Raw genomic sequence first — 21,403 nt, 5'->3', positions numbered from 1 at the left:
CAAGGTTTAGGAAGAAATATATTTAAATATATTGTTGCTATTAACGAATTCTATTACAAGTTAAAATTAGTGTACTTATTTCTGAGATACGTTGTATGACTCATCCTATTCACCCAAAAGGCTTGTTCGGATTTTTTCTTCTTCCATAAAATTTTTAAAACAAAATTTTCTCCAAATAAGAAAATAATTCTAGTTAACTACTGGGAAAACCTAGCAAAATACAACCAGTTTTTCAAATTTGTCTTATTCAGTGTTGGTTTGGAAATTTTGACGATTAAGTAAATGAATGGGGCCGTAATTGGCCTTGTAGTTGCCCTGTTTTAAGTGAAATTGCTTTAGAATTGTTTTAACGTTATAAAATCGTTGCTTTTACACCAATAAATTGTAACCATTTGAAAATTTGATTTTATATTGACTGATTATGGTAACCATCTACGCCATGGTCTCAAACCTGTATTAATTATATTAACAGTCCATTTGTATAATTATTGATTAATTTTAACTTCCTATATCTTAGTGAAGTAATTTCTTCGCATATCTTACATTTTCAAGTCTTCTTTTTTTACAACCGCTTTTAAATAGAGTGACTTTGACCTTTTTGTACACAACTAGTTGGATTAATTTGGGTGTAAATTTTACCAATGGCCGGTTCACAACAACCCGTCCGTAAGTAGGTACGTCGTTTCTTGTGAAGATTGTTACTCAAGAATGTAGCTCCAAAGAAAGAATAACCCACCATACAATCCTAGCCTAGCCTCAAGCAATTATAACCAGTTTTCGAAACTGGAATCAGACATGAGAGTACATACTTTGTGTTGTGGTGTGGCAAAAAAGGTGCAATGTTTTTATAACATTATTAAATACGGAAAGTGGGTATCAACAAACTTACAAGCTGTCTCAATAATTAGACCAAATATCTTGAGAAAGGAAGTTGCAAAAGACGTTCGTTATGGAAATTATCACATTATACGGTTTCTGGACGACTGCTTGATTGCATTGCTTCGTTTTTTGCTAATTGTTTTTTTAAAGTAAAGTTGAAGTAGGCAGTCGTACCCTTACAGAAAAATATTATTAATAACAATAGTGGACAGTATTCCAGAATTAAATTGGCGAATACTTAATTATCGGTAGGTGCTTTTACTATTGATAGTGCGCTTCTTACTATAGGGTATTCATTTAAATTTCTCCTCAAAGTTGACGTTGAAGAGTCGATTGTGAACGCACCACGGATTAGATCAACAGATCAACAACTCGGCCCAGCTCGCTGGCAAAATTGAGATCCAGCTGACTGCTATTTGACGGCTATTTGGTATTTGTTGCAAGTTGGTCTCTCAAAATTAATATATCAAGATATCGCGATGAATCTTGTACCGTTGGATTCCTCTCGTCAAGGCGCTTTTGCTGAGGTGAAAAAATTATACCTTGCTCTTTTCATTTTCAATAAAATCCAAAAAAAAAAAAAAAAAAAACATTTTCTTGCAGGTAACTGTCTTGAAAGTGGCTCTAGGGCGATGACTCTTACGTCAATGAAATTCTTTCGTCGAGTTCCATTACATAAACCACTTTTTGTTTGGTCTGATTCGCATTTTGAATTTTAGAGGATATCTCTGATGTCAGTCAGTCCACTCGAATAGGTTGAAAAGTATACTTTTTGATTTATCATTCCAGCCTATCGTTGGCACTCATTTGAAAGACAAAATAACTGTTTCTTTAAAAAATTACGCATCTATTATTATTATAGCACCTGGCATTAGAATAAATCGTAAAATATAAAGTACATAATCGCTTAAACTTATTTAAATCTATTTACTAATTCAGATGGTATTTTGATGGCAGTGAACTTAATTGGTTGCACAAAGTTGGATACAAGATTTTGTACATATTTTAAAAAATTAAGAAAAGCAAGCTGGTCCAATCTCAACCCAAAATGCTTGATTTCGATCACCAATATCACGAATTCCTATATCCACAATTGGAAGTCTGGCGGTTTTGTCTGTTTTATAATTTAAAACTGTTTTGGCCCAAGCATCTTGTCGCAGCTAAAACGAATTCATTTATCGCATAAAATACTATTACAATTTTTTTGTTTTTCACTTACTCTGCATTCATCAATGAGTGCTTCATATCGCAACCGTACATTTCCCTTGGGAGTTAATTCGGCGTCGTTCCAAGCCATTAATTTCAAGCCTTTTTTGTAGGTGTGTCTCGTAACGTCGTAATAAGCTGCTGATCTTTTACAATGATAGGTAATATTTTGTTGCGCGTGAAGAGAAAGAAGTTGCAAAAACCCAATTTGATTACTGTGGGCTTTGTAAGAAATCTAAAAATAACAAGTTTTTGTCTAAACAAACAAACTTGTTGACCACCGAGAAAAATACCTTTAATCCATTTTTAATTTCTCCCAACCAAATTTCCGTTTCCTTTCCTTCATAATGAATCTCTGAAGATTTTTCTGGTTTTGGAACCACACAGGTAGCTTTTTTCTTCATATCGCAATAAACCAAGATCGCATCTTTTGGATCGCCTTCATTTGGATCAACCCAATATTGCCCTAATCACGATTTGTTACAACTCGTTTCAAACACCAATAATAAATTACCATCTTACCACTTTTCGATTCTGGATATGCACTCCAAATATCTTTACATGTTTTCCCGGGATCGTTTTTGTCACCGTTCGGTTTTTTAAATCTGTCAAAAGATGCTTTTAGTTGTTCGTAAGCTTTAACAACTAATTCTCTACGTTCTTGTTCCGTCATCGGTTTTCCAAAAATTCTGACAGGTTCATCACCGAGCGGATCAGGACCTTTCTGGTTATTTACCTGACCTTGAGCAAGTAGTGCCGCTAAACTTGCAGCATCATAACCTAGCCCATCACCAGGAGGTCCCGGTGGTCCTGGGGGACCTTGAATACATCTCTGGTTAAAACTTTATTAATCAAATGAGATTGATTTTACCGGGAGGTCCTGACGGTCCGGGTTTTCCGTCGTTTCCAGTACCGCCTCTTGATCCAACCAGGCCGGGAACACCTTGAGGGCCAGGAGCTCCGTCTCTTCCTGGTGGACCTCTCGGACCTGTATCGCCACTTTTGCCTGGCGGTCCTGCACTTCCGGTCATTCCTTTTTCGCCGGGCAAGCCTGGGCTACCCGGTAAACCCTGAAGTCCGATCAAGCCCCGGTGACCCTTTGCTCCCTTAGGTCCAGGTTCTCCACGTTCTCCTTTGACACCTTCGAAACCCTGAGCTCCAGGTTTGCCTCTTTCACCAGGTGGACCTTCAACACCTTGAGGGCCGGGTTCGCCGGGTGATCCTCGTTCACCAGTCAACCCTGATTGACCCGTTGGTCCAGGAGGTCCCTAGGATAAACTTCTTTTACAGGCACAAGAAACAAATTTTACACTTACCGGTAAACCAGGAGGTCCAGAAGTACCAGGTTGTCCCGCTGGACCGACTGGTCCTTTGTCTCCAGTCCTGCCGGCAATTCCTGGTGGTCCAGGTTTGCCAGGCATTCCTTCCGGACCTTGTTCACCAACTGGCCCTGGAGCACCAGGAGGGCCACTTAGACCAGGAGAGCCCTGCGATCCTTCGTTTCCAGGTTTCCCAGGCGAACCTGCTTCACCCGGTGCTCCTCTTAGACCTCTCATTCCTGTTGATCCTGGAGGTCCCGGAAGACCGGGCAATCCTACACAAAAATGTATATACAATTTTCGAAATGCATGATTATTTTACCCCAAACAAACCTCGATCGCCTACGGGGCCCATCGGTCCTGGTGGCCCGACTGGACCAGTTGATCCTGCAGAACCAGTCTCTCCCTTTTGACCTTCTGGTCCAGCTGGTCCTGGTAATCCTTGCGGTCCTGGGAGGCCTACTCTACCAGGCTCCCCAGATGCTCCTTTAAAGCCAGGTGTTCCTGCTGGACCAGGAGGTCCGATGTTTCCTGGTTGACCTGGGTGTCCCGGCTCTCCCGGCCGTCCGGGAGATCCCATCAGTCCAGCTTCCCCGCGTGGACCTGTTTCACCTCTAGCACCCTTGGCTCCAGTTAAACCAATGGGACCTGTAGGACCTGGTTCTCCCGGCTTGCCCACGATTCCAGGACTACCTTGCATTCCTTTAGGTCCCAACAACCCTCTGTCGCCCTTCAGTCCAGGTAATCCGATTAATCCTTGAGGTCCAGGGAATCCTTGTAAACCCGGAGGACCTACTTGTCCTCTTTCTCCGGGACTACCTGGAGCACCCAATTCACCAGGTAATCCCGGGGAACCGGGTTCTCCCCTTTCTGCGGGTTCACCCGGCGGTCCTGGTAATCCGGCTGGACCTTGTTGTCCCCGTTCACCTGTACCAAAATAATTTTGTCAGTGCTGCACACATTTTTTTTCAGTTTTTGATTGTAATGAAAAACTTTCATGATTTTGATTATGTTAAGAGCATTCGATTAAGTATTACAGATACCTTGTCGACCTGGTGGTCCTTCAGGACCCACTGCACCAATAGTCCCACGTTCGCCCTTCTCTCCTTGGGGACCCGGTTGACCTCGTAAACCCGGAAGACCAACCAATCCAGGTGGACCTGAATGTCCTTTCATTCCGTGTGGTCCGGGCAGACCCTAATATGTAATTATGAAATAATTATACACCAATGTGTTAGTGCTCCTCCGGGAATTTTTTTTATTTCTTTTTTCACAAAGTTCTCTACAAAATTCAACTTACAGGAACACCATCGGCACCTTGTGGTCCTGATACTCCTTTTAAACCGGGCATTCCAGGTTGTCCAACAGATCCCCTTTCTCCAGGAAAACCTCTTTCACCTCGTGGTCCAGTATTTCCAGGCGGTCCTGGAGGTCCTAGTACTCCAGGCTCACCATCTTTTCCTGCAATCCCTTGACTGCCTGGTGCACCCGGCAATCCCTAAAATATCAAATAATAATAAATACGTCTAATATTCTTCAGGTTAATATATTTTTACTTGGAAACCTCTGGGACCCACAACTCCTGGAGGTCCTCTTTCACCGTCCGTTCCGGGGGGTCCAGGAGGACCTTGTGGGCCTTGTGATCCGTCTTTCCCAGAATCACCTCTTGGACCTGGTGGTCCAACTGCGCCAGGTTCACCATCTTGTCCTGGTTCTCCCTTATTTATATTTATTTAATGCCCGTTTACGTATATTATACCACCTTACTTGAATTCCTTTATCTCCAGGAGGTCCCAATGGTCCGGGCAACCCTTGAATTCCTTGTGGTCCAACTTCACCCGGTTTTCCATCGGCCCCTGGAAGCCCTCTTTCACCTGGACTTCCCGGTCTACCTTGTGGTCCAACTCTTCCTGTCATTCCTCGCATTCCTTGTGACCCCATAGGTCCAGGTCTCCCGGGTTCGCCCGTCGATCCTTTACTCCCTTGAGGCCCAATAAGACCTCTGTCGCCAGTTTGACCTTTAGGTCCAGTTGCACCATCAGGCCCGGGTAATCCCCTAACACCAGCAAGTCCCCTTTCTCCAGGTGGACCTGCTATTCCAGTAGGTCCTCTCATTCCCCTCTTTCCTCGTTTACCCTCCGGACCGACAACTCCAGGTAATCCCCTAGGACCTGGCGCACCTGTTTCTCCTTTGACTCCCGCTTCGCCTTTGTAACCTCTTTCACCAGCATTACCCTATATTTGAGCGTTAACTTTAATTCTTTTTAAATGTATTCGACTGTTAAACGTACAGGACTCCCTTTTACTCCTGGCTGACCGGGACTACCATTTAAGCCAGGAGGTCCTCTTGCACCCGGAAATCCAGGTGGCCCAGATATGCCAGGAGGCCCGACATTTCCTTTTTCTCCTGGAGACCCATCTTTTCCTGGTGATCCCGGTAATCCTGCTTCGCCTGCTTGTCCTGGACGACCAGCTTCACCTCTAGGGCCTTGTAATCCTTGACTTCCTTTAGGTCCTGAGCTTCCTTGATCTCCCTTGGCACCAGGTATACCCGGGAATCCTGGTGGACCTGGTTTTCCTGTACCACCCTATGACAGTAACCAAGTAGAAAACTTTTATTTGTCAATATAAAACTATCTTTTCTTACGGGTAATCCTGGTGGACCCGCAATACCATCAATACCCCTAATTCCTGGAGGACCAGGAGGACCTTCTCTTCCTCGTTCTCCTCTAGGTCCTGATGGGCCCACAGGACCCACGGGACCCACAGGACCAGGATTTCCAACACTACCCTTTTCTCCAGACTGTCCCTGTTCTCCTTTCGCTCCATCTAGTCCTGGAAACCCTCTGTGGCCTTTAACTCCAGGAAGACCAGGCATTCCCGGTAATCCCCTTGGACCTGAAGGTCCGACTGAGCCTGGCTGTCCTACTTCACCATCTTCTCCTGGTGCCCCCTATTAGCATAAATAATCCATTAAAGAATCAATTTCTTTCATTGCGTGTTTCAAATTTTATCCGAACTTTATTGTCTAAATTCTTACATCTTTTCCTGATGGTCCGGGCGGTCCCCTCGGTCCTGCTACTCCAGGAGGCCCTGGTGGTCCAGATTCTCCAGTTTCTCCCCTCGTACCTTGAAAACCTTGCGGTCCAATTAATCCAGCAGGTCCCGGTGGCCCTCTTGGACCAACTGCTCCTACTTGAGCTTGCAAATATTGAAACGGTTCAGCCGGATATGCAGGACCTTTATCTTGACTTGCTTGGGAAAGTGCTAGTTGTTGATAATACGCAGAAAGATCTGGTGCGGGTCCTGGAGGACCAGGAGGTCCGGGAATCCCAGGTGTCCCTTGCGGTCCAGGCACTCCCGACTCACCAGTATGACCAGGTTCTCCCGGATAACCAGTCTCACCACGAGAACCTAACAAATCGTACAAGACTTTGTGTCAATTCGTTGATCTATTATATTTTACATTATCACCTGTTACTGATCCGATTTGATCGTAAACATCTTGTGGATGTCTAGTGGGTCTCACCGATCTAGTACATTCATTATCAGTTTTACATTCAATTCTTCCTCTTACACAAGTGCAGTTGGTACAAGGAGCTAAACTCCATTTGTCTTGGTCTTGGTACAATCGTCCATTTTGACGACAACTAAGTTGTCCTACAGGACTAACTGGAGTTGGTCTCGTTGGATGTAAGATGTGTACGTCGACGGTTCCTGTTGGAGTTGCCGAAGACGTAGGACGTTCGTTATCGGGTTGAAGAAATACTTCTGTAGTGTATTCATCAACAGGTCTTTCGTCCGGAGGTTGCGGAGTTGTGACGGAGTTTACTTGTACAACTGACTGAGTTGAAGTGGCTGTATGAAATTTATTTGTTTAAAAATAAAAAAGCAAAAGCAGCACGATTTTTACGTATTTCAACGCATTTATGAAGTTTAAATGATAGTTCTCTGCTTTATATCTATTAATTTATTTGTCAGGTCAGGTCAAAAATTCAAAATTAAGTTTGCTTTCGGACAAATTAAAAAAAATTTTGTTGTATGCACTATCGATTCTGATGTTTATTTAATAAACAATAAACTCAACATTCAAAGGACAAAATTTTGAATGTGAACGTTTTGGTTATTAATGTAATTCAAAATAATAACTATAAAAATCAAGAAATTATAAGAAAGTCATAAGTAAAAAGAATCATCATTATAAAAACTTACTACGATCGTCGTATTCACCGATGTATTCATAATCAGTAGGATAATCGTCATAATTGGGTTGCTGATTTTGTATTTGTGAAATTTTTTCTTTGGAATCTTCAGTTTGAAGTTTTGTTTGTTTTTCTCTTCTAACTCGAGCCTCCGAACTTGACACCAGATACATAAAAGTTATTGAAACAATCCATACGTATTTTACACAATTCATGATTTTAAAACGTTTAAACACTGCTCAAAACACAAACACTTTGAAGAGTGTAGGAGAAGAAACCCATGACTAGCGATAGATAGCCCCGTTCAAGAATTGGGACTATCATCAGTTCGGAGATTTCTTCTTAATTTATGCTCTCTGGAGGGGTCAGGGGAAACAGACGTAATTGTAAATTAACGTATATCCACTGTAGCAAATAGTCCAGTATATTTAAATATAACTACATACATTGTGCTTTAAGATGAAACTTTACTGACAAGAAATGTGACAAATAACTTTTTTTCTCATTTAATAAATAATTTTTAATTGAAACTAAAAATTATCATCATCGCCAGGAGGGTATAGATGCGTATCTTCAAGTTAAGGAAATAGTTTTATTCATTCATAATTTTTAAACGCTGGAGGGTAAGAGAAATAGAAAAATGTTGCGCTGACGTTTCTTTGCATTGGAGTCAAAATATACTGGGTGTCCCAAAATTCAGGGAACAGCTTAGCAGTGCGTTGTTAAGTAGTCATTAAAATATCAGATACAAATATTTTTAAAAAATCAATCTTTTTTTTTGTAGTAGATGTGGACACTAAATGTGGTAACATTTAAAAATTCAATGTATCCCAATAGTCTGCAAATAACAGGTGTTCAATTGAAAAGTTTATCGAGTTGGCTTTTAGTTTATTTTCTAAAAGACAACAACATTAAGTAATTAAGTTGGTTATTCAAAGCTAGCGACAAAGATCAAAGGCAATTTGATGAACTTTTCAATTGAACACCTGTTATTTAGTTTTTGTTGTATTTATGGAAATAAGAAAGAAAAATCAAAGACGATGTTGCCATACGTTACTTGAGGTAAAACCCAGATAAAATCACTTCTTGTAAATGATGCCGGAAATAATGAAGTCAATAATTGCAAACCGGATGACAATCATTCAGAATTATTATATTTACCACTGGCTAGTAAAAGACAACTAGTCAAAATCTTTTTTAATACTTATTTAAAATAAACGAGATCAAAGTTGCATCTTTTGACCCTCCATATCGTCAAATCTAAAAGATATAGAATTTTTTCATTGTTTTTCTCATAATTTTCTAACATGAGTTGACATTGCCGCACTAAGTTGTTTCGCGAATTTTGGGGCCCCACGCCCCAGCATAATAATAAATAACAATGTAATAACGAAAATACCAAAAATAAAGCTCTAAAAATAGCTTGAAGAAATTTATCAACTAAGGAAGAAAAAATTCAATGTTGTTAAATCACGAAGATACTTTTTGCAGTTAAGAATTTCAATAAGACGCAGTTTACACCTGAGTGTTATCTATTTACCGTAAGATATGGTAAACGAGGAAAAATTGCAGACAGCGACGTTCCAAACCGAAACAAAATTTTTGATACATCCTTTAGTTTTTCGGCAGTGTAAACATGCCTTGCTTTCTACAGTGAGCGGCAAAAGTATGGAATAAATTCCTTAAAAATTAAACAAAATTTTTTTCAAAAAAATCTTTGCACAGGTCAATTTTAGTTTATAAAAATACATGTTTTAATATAAAAAAAAATTCCAAGCAGTCATTTGTTTTCGAGTTATGATGTCATCGATAGTTTTTTTAAATGGAAACCCCCTATTTTTTTCTTGATTCTGATAGCCCTTTTAATTGTCTAAATGACAGTATAAAAATTTTGTTATCTTATATAAGGAAATTTTTGAGAAAAAAAAAATAAAGTTGGAAAAAATAAATTTTATAACGAACAAAAACAAGTCAAAAAATAAAGTAGGTCAATCAAACAGTCAAATGTTACTGTCAATTTCATTCGTATGTGTTATTTGTTTTACAAAACGTTTTCGAAAATGACTCATTTAACAGAAACACAACGTATAGAAATTTTAATTTTGATTGGGTGCGGGGATAAAACTAGATAAAACTAAAACGGGGGGAATTTCTTCATAAACTTGCTTATTGTCAACAAGTTAGGGGATGGCAATTCGAACATTTAATTCCATAATTTTAAATACTTACTAACACAGTTTTTGACTTGTTTTTGTTCGTTATAAAATGTATTTTTTTCCAAATTTATTTCTTTTTCTCAAAAATTTCCTTATGTAAGGTAACAAAATTTTTATACTGGCGTTTAGACAATTAAAAGGGCTATCAGAATCAAGAAAAAAAATAGGGGGTTTCTATTTAAAAAAACTATCGATGACGTCATAACTCGAAAACAAATGACTGTTTGGAATTTTGTTTTGCATTAAAATATGTATTTTTGTAAACTAAAATTGACCTGTCCAAAGATTTTTTTGAAAAAAATTTTGTTTAATTTTTAATGAATTTATTCCATACTTTTGCCGCTCACTGTATTTCTTTATTAAATCTTCTTTTGCAACGTAATCAACGTAGGTACTTTTATTAATGATGACATAATAATATTAAGGGAACGACTGCAGCTGAGTAAAAATATCGAAAACATTAATTAGGAATAATTAACATAACAGCAGTGCAACATATTTACAAGAATAGCAGAGACTCTCTTCAATCTAACTCGCATAGAATCACATAGAAATCAATTATTTAAATGTAACTAAAGATTTATAGTTAATATTCTATCATGATAAATTGCTGTGATTGTCTAAATTAAAGTGAATAAAGCCTGGCTTTTAATTTATTAGTTTAATGTAACATCTTGTATCCAATAGATAATGTCCGATGAAACATGAAATTATCTGTATCTACATTGTGATAGAATAAGATATATTTCGTATTTTCTCGTCTCTTCAGGTACCCTTGAAATTCGTTGTGGTTGCTTTGGTAAAAACATTATTCTTCACTCATATTCAAATATTTCGAAGACATGCATGGTTGTTGGTTCAATAATGATTACATTAAATTTAGTTATTTATAAAACACGTTGCATTCGCAATGAATGACATAGTTTTTCTGTTCATAATTTGAATTACAAACCAATTTACGACAAGGAAGTATGTACTAGCAGATGCTGTAATGACGCAATGCCAGTTGATGAGAATCCCAGTCCACTTTACAAATTTTAAAGTTAATGGGTCAAAGACATTTAAAGTGTACGACGATGGATAAAGCTTTATTTGAAACAAATATAAACTTTTTATTTAATTTATATAATTATGTGATTAAAATATGAAAAAATTAAGACTTGACTAAGGTAATTATGCACTAGAAAAGTAGTGATTTAATTGAATTGCTTATGTATAGAATTTATTACGGTTTTTTTTTGTCGCCTTTAAAAGAATTTTTTAAACGAAGATGAGTGTTAAAAAGTTTCTTGAAAAACATCTTCTAAACCGCAAAACCATTTGGAAATTATTTTTTTCGTAAATCTGTAACAAACATTCCATTTTAAATTGAATACTGGTCACATTTACTATTCTGTGTAAATTAATGATTACTTTTATTATCATTATACGAACTCTTGTCTTTGGTTATTTATTCCGCTAAAAATATTTTTGCAGCTCCGCCTTCTATTTGAATTTAGCGCGCCCACACTGAAAAATCATTCAACTCAACAGTATCTGCTTTCATAAGTGTGTTGTAAACTTATGCAGGATGCCTTACAATTTTCGTAAGAAAATTTTAACAACATTCTGAATTTTCCTCTGCTCCTATGCACCAGATAAGTTTTTGTTATTATGTAACGTTGCTGCATTTTACGTTGCCCCAACAGCTTGCTACACGTTGTATGTTTTTCCTTGTTTCACCAATGCTAATTCGATAGCTCTCATCTCTGTTTGACAAAGGTCACGTACACATCTCGAAAAAGATTGCGGATTGCGCAGTTGGCCACGGAATATTTCGATTGCGCCATTATTTGTGGGGTTTGTAGAAAAGAACTAAATTAATCGTATAATCATGCAGGGAATGTCTTTGGCAAGCCTTAAAAAGCATAAGGCAGTAAGTACATAACGATTTGTGGTGTCAGTATTTCTTTAATTTTTTGTAGTTGATACCGCTTTACGTTTGTGTGGGGCTGGGGTGTGTGGGGGCTGTCGGTTACACACTTCGACTTGCACTTCGTAATCCGGACGTTCAGTGGAATCGAAAAGGTGAGATATCCAACGAAGAATTTAGAGGTAAACAGTATAAGGTAAGCCGTCTTCATACACCACTTATGATATAACCTAAACATATTTCATTTTCAGTTTTATTCGCCAAACCTTGACTACTCAAAAGTAGAGAATCCAGCGCCCAAATATTAATTAATTACTTGTGATAGTCACCTTCTAGATGAATAGTGTAAATCTTAAATTATTTTAATTTAAGAAAAAAAGTCTTCAAAAATAAAGTGAAATAATAAACTTATTGTTTATTGTTATTTTACTTACATGTACCTTAAGTAAACATAATCTAAAGCTAATCACAACTATTTTAATACAACCAACAAATACTTCAAATTTTTTGTAATAATCTTCTATAATAAGCAACTTAAATACAGCATATTTTACACAAACATCTACAAATATGAAGAAACAAACAACAGGACAATAAAAGTTAAATCCTCAAGTTAATTGTCTTTCTTCAAGCGAGTGCTAGTCATACGATAAATAATTGAATCTCTTCCAGGATCCATTGTAGCAGTGGCAATACAAATTGCCAACAGAGTAAATACCATTGCAACTCCAAACCACAAAATTATATTAAAAATTACTGGATAATCTTTGCTGTAATATTTTGCTGCATTCACCTGCAATAAAATCTCAAAAATATTGCAACTTGTACAAGAATTAAATTGTTTACCAGGGTAGCTGAGTTTTTCTCAGTATCAGTTTCTAGAATATTTCTAGCACGTCTTGTATGAATAGCATCACTAGATACCACACTCACCAAAACTTTGCCATTGTATTTTTTATTAAAAACATTATTCAAAGTGAGAATGACATCATTAAGAAGCTGTTTAGCTTCTTTTACTTGGGTAGAATTTTCACCATATAAATCTGTCAGTGGATGTAGACTCTCACTTTTAAACCAGAAAATATCAGGAATATTGTCATCATGAACAATAGGAGATTGTTCAATCTAGAAAGAAGTTTGAAACATCTTTATTTACTCTTAGTATTTGCTCACCTGGTTAGCAATTTCATTTAATAATGTAATTTCACTCAAAAAGTTGCGATCCTCATCTACATTAACCTTTAGATAATTGTGGACATGCTTTTTAGGCTTGTCTTGTTTCACTTTTTCAAAGATTTCATATTTATGAACCTACAAAATAATCATGTGAAAAAATATGTTTATATTAATTAGTAAAAATTAACCTGTTCTAATCCATCTGCAAGATTAATCCTGACCAAGTGGCTATCACTTTCTGGATACCTTTGCAAAATTCTTCTCTTCAATGCTGAATAAATGTTTGATTCATCTTCATCTGTTTTAAGTGGGAAATGGTGACCTTTTCCAGTGCCAATATCAGAAACACCATCCACAGCAATAGTCACTATAGCTTCAGCTAAGTTAAAAGGGTCTTCAATAAACAAACCATTCCAATTTGAATACTGCTCTGTTGAGAATCCTAAAGCAGTTGAATATACTTCTTTTAAAATGCTTTCTTTCACATGATCATGGCCTTTGAACACTAGACTCTTTGGGTGATGAAACACGGTCAATTCACCGCTTCCAGAAGCTTAAAATTAATATAATTTTATCAATGTGGTTAAAAATGGGCGTTGATGGTAATATCTAGATTTCACTAGAAAATTTCATCTTACCAAATGCCACAACGGTCGCGGTACATATTAGCCCGGCCCACATATTGTACGACGAACCCTTAATTTACCAAAACCAAAAAACTTGAATTTTATGCCAAACTACTTTATGTCATATGACTAGGTTTTCATGTCATATGATAACTTGTCACTTGCTCACTTTACTGGTCACGTGACGACCATAGAAACTCTATACGGTAGAAAGTCAATAATTGGATAAATTAATATTGAAAAGCATGTCTGCATGCAATTTTTTTTTTTTTTGACAAAATAATTTAATAACAAAGGTCCGTATGATTTCCCATTCGTTAAGCCTTTCATTAGCTAAATAATTGATTAGACAAAGTGAGAGTATATGCCAAGCACTATGTTAGACAGAGACAAAACAATTTAATGACGTTCTTTAACTTTAATGAAAGGGAAATCATACGGCCCATTATCTCTATTTCAGAACATTTTGGTACCGTGAGATCATTTAAATTTATAATTAAAGTGGGCTATGACTTCTAAATTAGATTGGCAACACTGTTAACAGCTTGATTTGAATGTTTGAATTTTCAAAGTGACGCTTCAAAATACAAAATATGAAATGGCAAGTTAGCAGTTGTATCGAAAACCCGGCAAACAAGATATTAAAATTAAAAACGTAAATAAATATATTTTGTGATCTTTCAAAGTAATTTTTACTTAAAATTATTAGATCAAATAGATTTTGGTCTAATTTTTTCATACATAACATTTTGCATTTTATCTTTTAAAGTATGTTTCTTAATAAAATGGAATTGGTCCAAGGCAAATTCATAAAGTTCATTTTCCATTTGCCAAATGGCACTTTCTTGTATTTTCTTCACAGTAGCAGAAGATGGCAAATCCTTTTGTACAGTCTGCCTCAAATGTGACTTGTTACTGGTTAAATAATGATCCAGTGCACCCTTAAATATCTTCGGCAGCGTCTGCTCCAATATCGCAACAAAATCGTTTATCTCTTCTGTAACTCCCACTAATAAATAATTGTTCACCAAATTTTTTTTTGCTTCAGCCAGTGCCCATTTATTGCCTGGTTTCCAGCAATTTGTTGCATGTCCACAAAGAAATGGAATTTGCAGCCACATGTGACTGGGATCACAGTCAGGTAAGTTCTTTTCGACACATTCATCAAAAGACTAAAAAATAAAATCTGGTAACGTCTTCTTTTACTTATGACGTCCTCACCATGGTGTTTCCATGTTTCCGTCGCACTAAATATGGTCGATAATTATCTCCATACCTCACAAAATAATAATATGAAATAAATCTGTCCAATGGTTTACGTAAAATATTAATAAATAACGGTTTGGGCACCCCGAATTTTGTAAAGTCTATAAAAGCAAAGTGTCCATGGTATACTGCAGGTTTCATTATGTCCCAATTTGTTACATTATGGACAAAATTGTGTTGATTATTTAATGATAAAATATGATTATTGGCAGTTATATTAACATGTAAAACATGAAATTTATTCTTTTTACACAAATCATAAGCGACACCTATAAAACTAGTGGATCCCGTTTTTGGAACCCTATTATACACAACCACTATGTCATCTGTTGCTGTTGACTTTTTATTTGTTTTCTGCTCATTTTGATTTTGATTTGTCTCTGCAAAAAAGACATAGATAATGTCACTGTGCACAAATACCAGTGCATACATACCTAAGTGAAATATTTTTTCTTGTAATCTCACTATTTGAATTTGATAAATTATAGCAATTGAACTCATAACAAATATTGTCAAAAGATAACCTAACCTTACATTTGTCATCACTACAAGATCAATAAATTTCAGGATTCCTACAAAAACGGTATTTCATGATCAATTATTTATTTTGAAATGTTTGAAAATATTTTGAACATTTCTGTGGTTAGAAGCAAAATTTTTAACTCGAAATCGGCAGCCAATCAAAAGAATAAATGAGTGAAGACGAACCCACTACAAAAAAGTTTTGCCCACAGACACTGCTGTGCGCTGTGCCATCTATCATACTTCGATTCAACCTGATTCAACTATCGTTGAACCAGCAGCTCTCCTCATTCAAAGAATAAAATAAAAATAAACTGTACTTACTCCTTACCTTGTACCGTAGCTCCTGGAAATCTAAATATGTATGAATATAAGGCAATTTTTTTGTTCCTGAGTAAAGTAAAATAAACAGAAAAAAAATTACAGACAAATTAATACACACAATAAATATAGTAATTTTGATGGCCTGGATATAGTGAGTAAAATTTTGGATTGCCAAAAAATAGCATGCCGGGGCGGGGCATCATTCACGGCCAGGTCTCTGCCCGCTCATTGGTCGGCCGGCTCCGTTTGGTCACAACTGTCCAATAAATAGGTGACGCCGGCCGAAATTCGGCCCACTTTCCTCCACGTTCTAAACGTATTCGTTTCGTTCACTCCTCCCTCTCGCTCTACAAAAAAGACTGCAGCTCCATAAAATCGAGCTGGACAAAAACACAATCCGCTTCCTTGAGACCATGGTTTATAAAGACTGGTTGCGCCGTAACTTGTTGGAGAGTGGGAGGTTGCGCGTCATCCGGAGTACACAGCTGCTTCAGCTTGCATGTTTACATGTGTGTACTTGTGTTTTCGTGTGGGTTAATTAGTGCTATTCTAGAGTTTTTACGTTTTACCTTCAGGTGATGTTTTAATAGTTGTTAAAAATGTATATTATTTAATTGATTTTCCAAGTTTTAATGTTAAAAATGGATATAATGGTAAATCTATTGAAAATTTAGGAATACCAAAAGGAAAAAGAATTGATGCAATATTTAGAACTTATTCTGGAAAAACATATATATGTATTTTATGATAAAGTCTTATACATTGAGTTTGATGAGTGTTTGTTTAGATCAAAGAAAAATGGCCTAATTTCAGAATTATTTGGTGGAGTACCTCCAAATATAAGCAGAGCATTCAGATATAGAAATTTCTATTTCTTTAAAGATAAAATGTATTATGAATTTGATGATATTTCGAATACATTAGTTAAATCTGATAAATTTGACTTGACAGTTTTTGGATTTAAATGTGGTCTGATCGATCAAATAATAAAACTAATTAATCGTCTGTGATTCACTAAACGAGTTGGGTTCTTTTAGTTTCGAAACTGATTAAAATAAATAGCAAACTAAAAATAAAATTTATTTTAATAAAAACGTGTTAACATAAAATACATTTTCAAAAATTAATAACTCAACAAATATGGGTGTTTTTTTTGACCATTTTCGGCAACTCACATGCTTAGCAAATGAGTTGAAATTCATTATTTTCTTTTTTTAATGTAGCGATGCTAGTTGGTGGTTTTTGGGAATATATAATTTTAAAATTACCTAAAGGCAACGGCCAATTTTCCCATAAAAAACCTAATACTCTTAATTCAGTTTGGTCAAACACGTTTACAGGGACCTCTATGCAGTCTCGTATATTAAATTCTGGATGAGCGTTGTTGTTCAAATTCTCATATAATTCAGTATATTGTTCAAGAAAAAGTTTTGCATCAAAGTACCAGAGATTTAATGATTCTTCCTTATTTCTTAAAAAGTTTACCCATTTGTCTGGCCACTTTGTTCCCATTTGAGGTCGTACATACTTTTCGCGAAATGAAACCATAAATTTTCTTAGGCATAATTTCCGATAAATATAAATTTTTAAAAGCTCCCAGTTTTTTTCGTCCTAAAAAATGATGGAAATTTCCATTAAATACCCAACAACAATCAATACCATATTAACTTACTAAATCCGTTTTTAATTTTAATAACTCCATATTTGATTTAACTTTTATTAACTCATTTTCTTTTTGCAAGATGGTTACTGCGGCTTTTGTTATCTCATTTTCTTTTTGCAAGATGGTTTTTTCTTTTTGCAAGATGGTTACTGCGGCTTTTGTTATCTCATTTTCTTTTTTGATTAGCTCGAACTCGTTTTTAAACAGTGTTGTCGCTAGTTGTTTCAACGAGAACACTCTAACATGATTGGTTTTCTAGATGTGGGAATTAAAAAAAAAATCTTTTCAATTAAAATAATTATTATCTTAAGATTATCAAATATTTATACCGCATTCATAGACTACAAAAAAGCCTATGATTCAGTACCACATTCATGGTTAATTAAAATTCTTAAAATTTATAAAATTAATTTAGATTTGATTAACTTTTTATCTCATGTTATGACATTTTGGAGAACTACTTTAAATTTATCAATAAACAATAATAAATTAAAATCCGAGCCTATTCAAATTAAACGGGGAATTTATCAAGGAGATTCTTTAAGTCCTTTATGGTTTTGTCTAGCCATTAATCCTTTGACAAATCTATTAAATAGCACTGGATATGGTTTCAATATTAGACTTAATAATACCACACTATCCAAATTAAATCACCTTCTTTATATGGATGACATAAAACTTTATGCATCAAAAAAGAATCACATTTTATCTTTACTAACAATAACTGAAAATTTCTCAAATGATATTGGGATGAGTTTTGGTATTGATAAGTCTAAAATGCAATCAATATGTCGCGGTCATTACGAACATTTAGAATATATAACTCAAGAAGGAGAAATCATTAAAAATTTAAATAAAGGAGAATTTTATAAATATTTAGGTATTAATCAATCAAATCATATTCAACACTCAATTATAAAAGAAAATTTAGAAAAGCAATTTTATTTAAGAATTAAATCTATTTTAAAATCAAAATTAAACGGTAATAATTTAATTAAAGCAGTTAATACATATGCTGTTCCATTACTGACCTATTCTTTCGGTGTTATAAAATGGTCCAAAACTAATTTACAGAACATAAACATTAAAACTAGAGTTCTTTTTACCAAATTTAGTAAACACCATCCTAAATCTGCTATTGAAAGATTTAATTTACCACGCGAAAACGGTGGTAGGGGTTTTTCAAATCTAGAAATACTGCTAAAAAATCAAATTGCTTCACTAAAAAATTATTTCCTCAATAGAGCTCGTGATAACACCTTTTTCAATGCTTTGGTTTCAGCCGATAAAGGCTACACACCTTTAAATTTAAGTGATAATATAATTTCAGACATTGTTAAGCCAAATATACCTGACACAATAGCAAATTTAAAACAGAAGTCTTTACATGGGAGATACTTTAAAGAACTGGAACAACCAGAAGTTAATATTCAGGCCTCTCATGCATGGCTTAAGAAATCAAACATTCACCCTGAGACGGAAGGATTTATATTTGCAATACAAGATCGTGTAATAAATACAAGAAATTATAAAAAACACATATGCGGTTTACAATCGATAATTGATAAATGTAGGATTTGCGGAACTGAAGGGGAAACAATTGAACACATCATTTCTTCTTGCACCGTTTTGGCTCAAAGCGAATATAAAAAACGTCACGATATATTCGCTAAAATTATACACATGAATTTAGCTGTTAAATTCAATTTATTAAAGAATACACAACCACATTATAGTTATACACCAGAAAGTTGTTTGGAAAATGACAGTTACAAGTTATATTTTGATAGAACAATTTTAACTGACATTCATATTAAGCATAACAGACCAGACATTATAATTTTAAATAAACAACAAAAGCAAGCATATCTTTTAGATAAAGCTGTTCCAAATTCACATAATATAATACAGACATATAACACAAAAATTAATAAATATTTAGAGCTGTCCGTCGCTATGAGAAATCTTTGGTGTTTAGAAAAAATTTCGATTTTACCACTTGTAATTTCAGCAACGGGAATAGTACCGCAATCTCTTTTTAAAAATTTAAAAATTCTGGATTTAAATAACACATTGGTAGTTGAAATTCAAAAAGGTATATTATTATACTCATGTCACATCGTGAGGAAATTCCTTAACATTGACACAGAACATAATACACAGCAAAGTCAAAATGCGGAGGCGAGACGCCGGTAATTATGTTGATAAGCACTGCACTATTACTTGATAGTAATATCCGTAATAGTGTATGTACTCCGGCAAAATTGCCGTGCCGCCGGGTGGAGGTGGGATAGTTTCAATTTACGTTTAAATAATGAACACAAGGAACACAATACTTTAGTGCCATTTTTGTTCGGCACGTTAAACTACAAACTAAAGTTTCATTCACATTGGAATAATTAGTGGTGAAATTAGCAAGTGAAATTAACGCAGAAATTAGTACATTTAGTAGTATTCTCAATGAAAAATTAAGCAAAGTAATTAGTGGGATCCGCCATCTGTTATTTATTACACAGAGATATTGATGCATTACAGGGAACTGCTACGCCAAATTGCTAAAAATTTGGAACTATTTGGATTACAAAGGAACAAGGGTATTACACATGGTTTTGTACTGTTTGTAAATGTTAAAGTAATCAACGTATTCCTTACGGTCAGCGGGAAATACAATACTATCGGGTGTTTTTTTTTTTTTTTTTTAATTTCACCTCAAAGTAGGCGTTCATACGTTTTTACACGAGTGGTGCATTCACAGTCAACTCTTCGACGCCTACTTTTAGGTGAAATTAAAAAAAAAAACAGCCGATACTTCACTTAATGTTATTATGACTTATGAGTTGAACCTTTAATATCTGACCCCTCCATCAACCGGCGGCACCTTGGTCCGTCGTTCCCAATATTCAATGGATATGTTTTTATGGGCACCATCTCTTATTTTCAATTTCCCGGTTGATATAATAATTTAAGAAATTCAAAATTGTTAACTGTTCCTAATAAACTAAGCAAAAATGAATAGGGAATTTTTCCATTTTTGAATTTTTTATAAATACAGTTTAAAATTTATAATGAAATGTGTTAGAAATATATAAAGATACACATTAGATGTAATGTTCCAAGTACCTGTAACATTTAAAATTTATCTAGTGTTTAAGAATACGTGGGAGGATTGGAGCAATTATTTTGCTTTCTAAGAAAAATTGTGGAATTCCCTATTCAGTTTTGGCTAGTTTACATACAAATTATCTAAGCAGAATGAAAGTTCACTTTTTTTTCTAAAAATGAAGATAATGGGCCGTATCACGACACCCTTATTAAATTTAGTCATGACTCTAATTACGATGGTGACGCATTCATCTCTTTCTAGCACTATATCATTTTATGTTTATTTTAATCACAACTTTAGTTGCTACATTTATATACACCGTTATGTAAGCATCTACAGATACTTTACAAATTATGATTCAAAATCTTATTGGAATTCTAACAAACATTGGCTTCCGCATTAGTGAACCGAAGTTGTTATAAACGGGCAGAAAATTGATGAAACTTCACACAATTCCTGGTTTTATTTTCAACTGGAGATAGGGCTATTGGCGAGGCCTCCATAAGAGCCAACGCACCAATTAGGGTACCTCTGAGGTGATGTGGAAAACCCCTGTGAACTTATTTTATCATAATTATGTACTTTTCGCACAAATAACTCAAAACAATTTATGCGAGTCCGGACCTGAACCTCGGGCTCACATGTTGTAAATGCGGACCTGATATTCTACGCTATATTAATGACTGCCGCTGGTTGACTGAGATCAAAGGCGATTTTGCCGACTTTGCCTTCTGATTGTTTCTATTCTGTGGTTTTAGTTTAGTTGTGAATTGTCAAATTGTCATTAAATTGGTAATCCTGGTAAAAATTACTAAAACTCGGCGGTGGTAATTTTATTTTTTAAATGATAACTCAAATTTTTATGGAATTCGATTTTTAAAATTTCCACACCAGTTTGATCTTCTATTTTTATGATTCAATGCAATATTTCTTTATTTGTTTGATGCAAACTAATTGATTTTCACTTTTAGTAGTCTAATATGTGTAAC

General features: G+C 35.4%; 4 protein-coding genes across 4 annotated transcripts; 1 reads left to right on the top strand and 3 right to left on the bottom strand.

The window, feature by feature from the left end:
* Window positions 1–1,782: 1,782 nt before the first annotated feature.
* On the bottom strand, window positions 1,783–7,944 carry LOC138131929 (collagen alpha-1(II) chain-like). Its single transcript, XM_069049193.1, has 16 exons — window positions 7,617–7,944; window positions 6,879–7,262; window positions 6,445–6,818; window positions 6,052–6,357; window positions 5,696–5,992; window positions 5,172–5,639; window positions 4,961–5,122; window positions 4,705–4,902; window positions 4,448–4,601; window positions 3,738–4,331; window positions 3,402–3,679; window positions 2,957–3,353; window positions 2,608–2,904; window positions 2,379–2,551; window positions 2,099–2,320; window positions 1,783–2,039 (listed from the first exon to the last, which is right to left on the bottom strand). Exons 1-16 carry the CDS (start codon window positions 7,819–7,821, stop codon window positions 1,893–1,895), a joined length of 4,656 nt encoding a protein of 1,551 aa, XP_068905294.1. The 5' UTR covers window positions 7,822–7,944; the 3' UTR covers window positions 1,783–1,892.
* A 3,631-nt stretch (window positions 7,945–11,575) lies between these two features.
* On the top strand, window positions 11,576–12,145 carry ND-MLRQ (NADH dehydrogenase (ubiquinone) MLRQ subunit). Its single transcript, XM_069047299.1, has 3 exons — window positions 11,576–11,737; window positions 11,787–11,930; window positions 11,986–12,145. Exons 1-3 carry the CDS (start codon window positions 11,696–11,698, stop codon window positions 12,040–12,042), a joined length of 243 nt encoding a protein of 80 aa, XP_068903400.1. The 5' UTR covers window positions 11,576–11,695; the 3' UTR covers window positions 12,043–12,145.
* On the bottom strand, window positions 12,125–13,718 carry ATP6AP2 (ATPase H(+)-transporting accessory protein 2). Its single transcript, XM_069047297.1, has 5 exons — window positions 13,549–13,718; window positions 13,099–13,463; window positions 12,908–13,045; window positions 12,581–12,859; window positions 12,125–12,527 (listed from the first exon to the last, which is right to left on the bottom strand). The coding sequence occupies exons 1-5, from the start codon at window positions 13,589–13,591 to the stop codon at window positions 12,348–12,350; spliced, it is 1,005 nt and encodes a 334-aa protein (XP_068903398.1). The 5' UTR covers window positions 13,592–13,718; the 3' UTR covers window positions 12,125–12,347.
* A 465-nt stretch (window positions 13,719–14,183) lies between these two features.
* Window positions 14,184–15,999, bottom strand: LOC138130688 (heparin sulfate O-sulfotransferase-like). Its single transcript, XM_069047298.1, has 3 exons — window positions 15,237–15,999; window positions 14,758–15,182; window positions 14,184–14,708 (listed from the first exon to the last, which is right to left on the bottom strand). The coding sequence occupies exons 1-3, from the start codon at window positions 15,343–15,345 to the stop codon at window positions 14,247–14,249; spliced, it is 996 nt and encodes a 331-aa protein (XP_068903399.1). The 5' UTR covers window positions 15,346–15,999; the 3' UTR covers window positions 14,184–14,246.
* Between the last annotated feature and the right edge of the window lie 5,404 nt (window positions 16,000–21,403).

The sequence above is a fragment of the Tenebrio molitor genome, chromosome 5 (genome assembly GCF_963966145.1).
Source record: "Tenebrio molitor chromosome 5, icTenMoli1.1, whole genome shotgun sequence".
NCBI lineage: Eukaryota > Metazoa > Arthropoda > Insecta > Coleoptera > Tenebrionidae > Tenebrio > Tenebrio molitor.
This window is presented reverse-complemented; position numbering and strand designations above follow the sequence as displayed.